The sequence below is a fragment of the Pteropus vampyrus genome, unplaced genomic scaffold (genome assembly GCF_000151845.1).
Source record: "Pteropus vampyrus isolate Shadow unplaced genomic scaffold, Pvam_2.0 Scaffold381, whole genome shotgun sequence".
Taxonomy (NCBI): Eukaryota; Metazoa; Chordata; class Mammalia; order Chiroptera; family Pteropodidae; genus Pteropus; species Pteropus vampyrus.
Window position 1 is genome coordinate 477,015 of NW_011889162.1, and position 9,176 is coordinate 486,190.

The window sequence follows — 9,176 nt, forward strand, 5'->3', positions numbered from 1 at the left end:
GCTCGGTCTGAGCACCAGCGTGGGAGCCCCAGCTTGAGAGGCGCCAGGGTCACACGGGGAGGAACCGGGTTGTCTGGCTTCAGGGCAAGGGCTGGAGGGGCGGCTTTCTCCCAGACAGAAGTGCTGACATAGGCCACTGTCCCTTTGCTGGGACCTCTCTCATGTGGCAAGCAGACACAGGGGCCGTCATATTGAGTCTCCATCACTTGGCTGATGCCACTCACTCCACCCATGTGATTCTTTGAGGCCCCGTCCCTCCTAACTTCCGGTCCCACCCAAGCCACTTCTAGTGGCTTTTCCATATAAACAGCCTGTGTCGATTCACGCTGAGGATTTCCCTAAAATCTCTCAGAGGTTCACAAACCCCAAACAACAGTACCTGGCCTCGGTGTGCCACCGACCCTTTGCTGAGCAGCCCCAAGCCCGGCACTAGTGGCAGCTGGCTTCAATTTACAGCTAAGCCTCTCCCAGGTGCCTCTAATGCCAGCACAATTGGCAACATCTGCAGATAACTTTGTAGCTCATACCAAGTGGCCCGGGGCAAGGCACAGGCAATAGCTGAACTTGGCTGACACCAGAGCCCCTCCCAAGAGGCCCCAGAACCAACACAACCAGTGGTCAGCTTCAGACCACCCCAGAGCACCACCCAACCATGTCCGCAAATGACACACCCAATGGGCAGACTGAGCGGGCACCAGAGCCCCAGTAAAGTGAATCCTGCTCCGTAGGGTCAGCTCTCGCACAACACTCCTCCAGCGTAGTCACAGCCCGTCCTCATGACCAATCAGCCTGAGGATCAATCTCTCTGACTGACGCGCGAGTAGCAATCAAGGCTCAACTACAACCAGAGGGCACACACAACCCACACGAGGGACACACGTGCAGCACATGGCTCAGGTGACCAGGGAGACGGCACTACTGGGCCCCACAGGATACCTACTACATAAGGCCACTCTACTAAGATCAGGAGACATAGCAGCCTTACCTAATATGCAGCCAAAATGGGGAGACAAAGAAACACGTCCCAAACGAAAGAACAAAACGAAGCTCAGGAAAAGAACTAAACGAAATGGAGGCAAGAATCTAATACACGCAGAGCTCGAAACTCTGGTTATAGGATGCTCGATGATCTCAGTGAGAACGTCAACAAAGATGTAGAAAGCACAGAAATGGAGGCAGAAAAAGAACCAGTCAGAAATGAAGAAATCATTAAAAGGAATCGACGGCAGACCAGACGAAGCAGAGGATCGAACCGGTGATTTGGAAGAGAAGGCAGCAGAAAACACCCAAGCAGAACAGCAACAAGAAAAAGAATCTAGAACAACGAGGATGGTTTGAGGGGCCTCTGGGATAACATCAAGCGTACCAACATTTGCATAATAGGGGCATCAGAAAGAGAAGCGAGAGAGCCAGGATTTGAAAATCTAGTTGAAGAAATAATGATGGAAAACTTCCCTAACCTGGCAAAGGAAATAGACGTTCAAGCCCAGGAAGCGCAGAGAGTTCTAAACAAGATGAACCCAAAGAGGCCCACACCAAAACACAAGATAATTAAAATGCCAAAGGTGAAAGACAGAGAGAGACTCTTAAGCGGCAGGAGAAGAGCTGTTAGTTACCCACGAGGGAGCTCCCATGAGCCGGTCAGCTGATTTCTCAACAGAAACTTTGCAGGACAGAAGGTATCAACACAAAATATTCAAAGTGATGGAAAGCAAGGACCTACAACCAAGATTACTATACCCAGCAAGGTTATCATCTAGAATCAAAGGACAGAGCTTCCTAGACAAGAAAAGGCTAAAGGAGTTCATCACTGCCAAACCAATATTACAAGAAATGGTAAAAGGTCTTCTTTAAGAAGAAGAAAAGATAAAAAATTTGAATAATAAATGGCAAGGACTACATATCTATCAACAATTACTTTAAATGTAAATGGATTCAACACTCCAATCAAAAGACACAGAGTGGATAAGAGAATAAGACCCTTACATATGCCGCCTACAGGAGACTCCACGTTGAAAGACATAGATGGAAAGTAAAGAGATAGAAAAAGATATTTCATAAAACTGGAGGGAAAAAAGCTGAAGAAGCAATACTCACACCAGACAAAATAGACTTTAAAACAGAAGCTACAGCAAGAGACAAAGAGGGACCCTGGAATCCCACTGCTGGGTACTTATCTGAAGGGACCCAGGGCGCTACTGTGAAGGGACGTGGGCATCCACATGTTCGCTGCAGCATTATTTACAATAGGCCAGATATGGAGGCCACCTGGGCGTCCATCAGTGGATGAATGGATAAAGAAGAGGAGATACATGTAATACATATAATATTACCTAGCCCTTGAAGATAAGAATGAAATCTTGCCATTTGCAACAACGTGGATGGACCTAGAGGGTGTCGTGCTGAGTGGCTAAGTCAGACATAGAAAGACAAATATGATTTCACTTTTACGTAGACTCTAAAGAACAAAATAAGTTAACTAACAAAACACAAACAAACTCACAGAGACAGAAAACATTTTGGTGGTTGCTGGACGGGAGGGGGATTATGGGGCGGGGTTAAAAAGGAAAAGGGATTAAGAAATAGACATTGTTAATTACAAAATAGTCACGGGGATGTAAGGTACAGCATAGGGAATATAGTCAATACTACTGGAATAACTGTGGATGGTGTCGGATGGGTACTAGATTTATCAGGGTGATCACTTTGTGAGCTCTATAAATGTCTAATCACTATGTCGTATATCTGAAATTAATATAATATTGTATGTCAACCGTAATTGAAAAATAAAAAATTATCGAAAGCAATCAAACCTCAACAGTAAAACAAAAAACATTTGAAGAAAATGCCCTGTGTTTTATACCTATTTATAATTAAAAACAAACAAACAAACAAACAAACAAAAAACATGATCAAGCTTAGTTAATGGTTTCCCCTGGGTAAGATAATTAATCTTTCTGGAATCGAATCCAGTTCTGCTAAAGGTAGGATTTTGGAATTCCGAGCTCCAGAGCTGACCGCCACCGCGGTGAGCACCTCCGGCTGCGTCCAGCTCCGGCACCCACATCCTCACCTTCTGAATGTGCAGTGCGGCTGCCCCCACATCCGCCCCTTTCTCTCCAAGGAGCCTGGCTTGCTTTGCTCTGTATTCTCGAAGGAAGATCTGCTTCATGAATATCGCTCTCAGGCGACCCTGCCGTGCCCTCTCTGCGATCTGGATTAATTTTATGGCCTCTTCTAGGGGTATACTCTTTCCAGGGTATTTCTGCAAAAGGCATTTGAGAGAAATCAGGGTTTAAACATGTTAGGTGCACCAACGGATCCCGGATACATCACTCGCTACTTCCAACCCAACCTTGCAAAGCATTCCCAAACTGTTGCTAAAGAGTGTGAGAGCCGCTCAGTACTAATTATTTTCCCATGAATTATGTATATTTTGATAATCTGCCATGTTCGCGCTGTGGTCCCGTTTTTAAGGATTCCTTAAGCTTTCCTCTGCCATTCCAAACAAAATCCTAATTAGCTGTACAATATTTTATGTTGGCTGAGAATTATACTAGGAATGCCAATAAAATGGATTCAAGGAAACTTGAAATTGCTACCAATGTTTCATTAACTTAAAAGTATAAACATAAATTAAATACACATCTCTAATACGAAAATGTAAAACGTAAAATGCACGTGAAGTGAAATGCTGACTTTAACATCAGTTACAGAATGATGTAGTGAGTGTGACCAACGCTGAAATCATTGCAGGAGTATTAACTTTATGTGAAGTGTCGTCCGGCATCTACAGATGTGCATTCTGGAACATTCGAACGTGATGGGTGCTGCGAAGCATGAGAGAAATCGGGCCCGTGCAGTAAAATGCTGTCTGGTGATCTCAGGTGGGGAATGTCGCAGCGAAGTCAGGTGAGGGGCTGTTCTGGAGGAAAGCGTGGGTGAGAGCAAGCGGGGCCGGGGCATCCAGAGGCCTGCGTGAGTGATACTGGATGAGACTATGTATGAAAAAAGTCTGAATTTCATGAGAATGTACGTGAAAAGCATCTGGCTTCTGCAAGTTCTCAGTAAATATTCTTTCGCCCCCTTTTTCCTGTGTGCGTGTGCGTGTGCGTGTGCATGTGCGTGTGCACACAGAGACACGCACGCTGTTCCACAGAGGAGGGGGCTCTGCGTGGACTCAGGCCCCAACCCTCTGTTGTCCCTGGGGCGAGGGTGACGCTGTGCACGTGCCCTGGCTCGGGTAGAGCCTCATGCACGGATGGGGCGCAGGGAGAGGCCGCGGGAATCGGAAAAAACCCGAACACGGGTTGAGGCCTGTTCCGAGTCTCAGAGGGTGGCGGTGGCCACCTCATCAGGACACAGAGCAGGACACTGAGGTCCCGAGTCTGGGTGCTCTGGTTCATCACCGGGGCTGCGGTTCCCAGGGTGCTCGCTTCTCTGTGTAATAATGCGTGTGTGTGCACACGTGTGTGTGTGTGCACACAACATGCACACGCTGGTCTGCATCCGCAGTGGCAGCTTAGTTGCTGATAGTGCCCCGTTCACCCTGAATTGTCCCCATTTGGACAGTCAACTGCTGCCTTCCTGCTTGGGCCACGAAGACCCGCCAGAGGCACGAGGCACTGATTTGGTAGGCAGTGAAGGACACCGAAATGCACAAGCTGACTTGCCAGATGTGGCAGATCCCCATGGAAAGGATGGTTGAAAAAGCCTGTCACAGGGAGTCGAGTGGGACGTCACTGCCCAGGAGAAGGAAATGGGACAGAACAGCTGTGAAAACAGGCAGGAGCTGGAGGTGCTCGATGCTGGGGACGAAGGAGGTTCGGGGCCAGAGAACTGACTGGACTCCATGCGTCCTTTGCTCTCTGAGGGGTGGTGGTTGGGGGTGGCTAAGAGAAAGAGAAAGGATTTTTTTCTTTCTCTTTCTCCACAGACAGTCCACTCGAGGTGATCCAAACACCTTTTATAACTCAACCTGAAGTTATAAAAGGTCAATCAGCATTTTTAGAACGTGCAATAACTTTCGAGTTCTTGGTAAGTTATCTTAGCACATAATTATTTTATGTGAACAACATTCAGCATCTGACTCAGGCGAGGTGGATCCGAGATGGAAGGTTACACGGGGCTGATAATCTACTCAACCTTAGAGACACTGATTTAACCATCACGTTTTGATCTTTATTTCGAAGTTCTTGAAAAGTAATGGTTATGAATCACCAACGACAGCTCCTTATACACTGAATGACAAGGGGCAAGGGTGCTGTTCTCCTCACACTGAAAAGTCATATAACTCTTTCTTCATTAGGAGCAGAAAAAGGAGGTTTTACAGATAACGGGATAACGTTTGTTAAAATGATGTACGAACCAGTTCAGACATGTCCAATCCAGAGTCGGCTAATATCTGAGCGAGGATTTTCTCTCTTCCTTTTATTATTTCTAGCTTCTCCTTCAAAAAATACTTGGGTATGGGAATGTCTAATTGTTCCTAGAGAAGACAAAAAATAAGCAGAAGAGCGTTTTTGTCACGATTCCAGGACTCAATTCTATTTAAAATATACAGTAAGGACGTGTGAATCAAGGGACTGGCTTTGTTTCCCACCCTCACTGAAGAGAAGATGAGCTCCGTGGACTGAAGAGAATTTGTTACCGCTAAGAAGACACGAAGTCAAAAAGGAAAATTGTAGCCACGTCCCTTGTTTTAATTATTACGGTGAAACTAGTCATTCATATCAATGAACTAATTCAACTCAATTAACTAATAAGAATAATTTTTTAAAGAAATACAATAGCATCGCGGCCTATCTAAAATAATAATGCAAATTAGAATAGCAAAGTATAGAGCCGTCGAGTTCTTTGAATTAAACCTAATCATTTATCAACGCCAGCAACTATTTGTACGTAAATGGTGACAATTTTTCTAATAATTCTGTTTGTTTTACCTAAATTACCACATTACAAACATGATTTTAAGAATTAATTTATTAGAAACCTTGTTTTTTATACAATAAATATAACCTTACATTCTTCTGTACATCACCAAATATTTCAAATTAGTGGAGGTCAAAGGAGTATTTACCAGTCCAAGTTCAAAAAGCAAGACCACACAAGGGTTACTGAACGCGTATTGTGGGTGGCCCTTGGCCAACCCCACTGAGAAACGCTGTCCTAGATACTGTTTCACACACGCCCCGCTGCCTTCTGCTAGATCGGATGACTGGGGAAGCTCAGGTTCTCGTCTGCAGGATCAGTGCTTCCTTCTTTCCCATTCGGGTGTGGCCCCCCACACACTCCTCTCAAACCTGGGAATTGGGAACAGGCCTTCGGTAAATAAGCATCATGGCGTAGAGGGGTGTCTCTCTGAGGGCCTGGTTGGGAAGTGGCTTCTGGGAGGTGGCAATCGTTTTTGAAAACTGAACCTTTCTTAGTCTAATGGCGTATCTGGGGGGGACTAAGCGTGAGCTTCCAGGATCCAGTGGCCTGGGAGTGGGGGACAGTCAGAGGAGAATGACTATATTTCTATGTTGTGATTTTGTTTATTAATAAGCATGTTCAAGTGTCAAATGTGTCTAACTTTTAAGACACGAACTTTATGGACATGGCTCCCATTGTCTATGTAGAACCCTAAAATTATAGTTAGGGTTCGGAGGGGGAGGAAACCGCCGTCGGGCATGGAAGAGAGGAAGACGGCCATCGTCGCCGTGGGCTTCCTGCCGGGTCTCCGTCCGCGAGACGTGTCCGCCCCACTGCCGTGGGTTCTAGTCTCCGGGGGTCGAATCGAGGAAACGTCTGGTGGCAGGGAAACTGTCTCCCCTTCACGTTTCTCTACATTAGGGGACCTGTCAGGAAAGCCTCCTTATCTGGCAAGTTCCAGAAACAGTGTCCTGGCTAGGTTAGCCAAAAGGGGACACTGACGGGAGGATTTGGGACCTCGTGGCACCGGGGCAGGGGCATAGCTGGATGTCTGTCAGCAACAGGCGGGGATCCGGGCATGAGGACACCTTCGGGACTCTGCCAGTTACCGCTGCTCCTCTCGGTGGGTCTGCACTGTTCTCACCCCGCCCCCTTTGCTCTGAAGAGCAGCTTCCTACACATCCGGTGAATAAAGTCTGCAACTCCTCACAAGTTTGGGAGACGCCAGTTCAGACCCTGAGACAGAAACTGGTCTCTCTGTCCCGGTTCGGGATCTCTCAAGGAAGGACTGGACGTTGCAGCCACCACGGTGTCCATCCCTGGACTAATCACCTGTGGTCAGAGGTGCTGGTCATAGTGTACAAATAGCCGGGTGCTGGCCCAGCAAGACCTAGGGAAGCTGTGGGCTATGCGGGTGACAAAGCCACAGAAGCCCAGATACAGAGCGGTCTGGGGTTCCACCCTGAAATGCAGGACTGGGCCACAGAGAAGTTTCCAGAGGTTGCTGTGTCTCCCTGGCCAGGGCAGTGTTTATGGAGTCCATGCTTCTGCTGTTGGATGCACCCTCTAATCAGCTGGACCTCAGTGCCGTGACATGGCTCCATCTGCACCTTCCAAGACTGTTGATAGTGTCCTGCCATGAATGCTTCCTTGACGATGTCACTCATTCATCATCCCTCTCAATGTTCACGGCTCCATCAACCCTCTCAATGCTCACGGCTCCATCATCCCTCTCAATGTTCATGGCTCCATCATCCCTCTCAATGCTCACAGCTCCATCATCCCTCTCAACGCTCACGGCTCCATCATCCCTCTCAATGCTCACCGCTCCATCATCCCCCTCAACACCACGGCCTTCAAAGCAGAGGGCTGACTGAAGCAGTAAGAAAAGCAGGGGAAAAACTGAAGGAATCCACCATATAAATTTCATAGACTTCTTATTTCTTAAATTTAGGAATATTATTTAATACGTTTAGAATGAAATTAATTAATTTAATATTACGTTATTGATTACATTTAGGAATATGATTTAATGACTATTTATTTCACATTTCCCTTAAGTTGTTCGTGATATTTTCATATGGGTATGTAAAGTACACGTGACCTAAAAAAATCTGGCCCGTCGGTCCACGCTCTCCCAAACGGACGCAATGAGCGCGAAGGCTGCGGTGCGTTGTCCGGCACCTCATTCAGCTCAGTTACCCTCTCTGGTCCACTGGAACAGAACGCACTCACGCTAGGAAATCTGTCCCAGAAAGAAACTTAACCTTTGTAGAAGCCCAAATATTTTCAAAAGGAAGGAACATTAAATCCCATGTAGAAAATTAAACGTGTTATCCTTTGAATGTCACTTTATGGAAACGTTTCTTGCAAAATGAAGCCTGAACTCATGGGACCATGACGCTGACGTGAGGTGTCCACCTGTCCCTGGCAGACCCGGCCAGACACAGAACCTCGGCAGAGACTGGGTGGTGGCAGTGAGGGCGAGGGGTGGAACGCCCACGGGAGGGCGCTGTGGCCACAGGCGCCAGCAGGGAGAGCTCCAGGGGCTGGGGAGAAGATCCCTGAGTCACCACTCACCCAAAGCGAAGGAGGAGGTGCATCCACCTGGGAGGAAGGGGGCAGCAACCAGAGGCTGCTCCTCCAGAACGTGATGGGAGCTGAAGCCCAGAGAGGCTGCCTCTGGAAACCGGAGCGGGGGCGCTGCTGATGATGCTCGGGGGGCTTTCGTGCCACAGGATATTTGGGAAGGGGGTGGCCTACTCCATCCCAACAGGCCTGGACAGACACCCCGGCGACAAGCAAGACCACGATAACCTTGGCTTCCAACAGAATGGAGTGATTCTTCTGCGCCCCAAACTGGAGAAACCCAATCCGGGTCCAGGGCCTACCGGAAGGGGTCCCCTCCGACTGCTCGCATAGCAACCGGCTAGTAAGTGCGTCTACACCGTCTGGAGCGCATCGGCTACAGGCCTACGTATCTTTTTTTTTTTTTTAATTTATTTTTAATTTTTTTTCTTATGGTAACATTGGTTAACAAAATCCAGTATGTTTTAGGTGTACAATTTAGCAGTAAGGCATATTTACATATTTCATTGTGTGTTCACTGTCCATAGTTAGATTTCTTTCTGTCACCACATATTTGACCCCTTTTACTACATTTACCTCCTTCGTTCCCCCTCTGCCCCTATCCTCTGGTAACCACTAGTCTATTGTCCATGTCCATGAGTCTCTGTTTGTCTGTCCTGTTCATTCATTGCTTT

The 9,176-nt window shown here is 47.3% G+C and overlaps 1 protein-coding gene across 1 annotated transcript in view; it reads right to left on the reverse strand.

The window, feature by feature from the left end:
* LOC105305395 (IQ and AAA domain-containing protein 1-like) overlaps positions 1 to 9,176 on the reverse strand; it is a 61,012-nt gene that overhangs the window by 40,133 nt on the left and 11,703 nt on the right. The window contains exons 3-4 of the mRNA XM_011379990.2: positions 5,369 to 5,488; positions 3,074 to 3,265 (exon numbers count right to left, since the gene is read on the reverse strand). Of these exons, the coding sequence (XP_011378292.2) occupies positions 3,074 to 3,265; positions 5,369 to 5,488 (312 nt within the window). The remainder of the gene's footprint in view (positions 1 to 3,073; positions 3,266 to 5,368; positions 5,489 to 9,176) is intronic.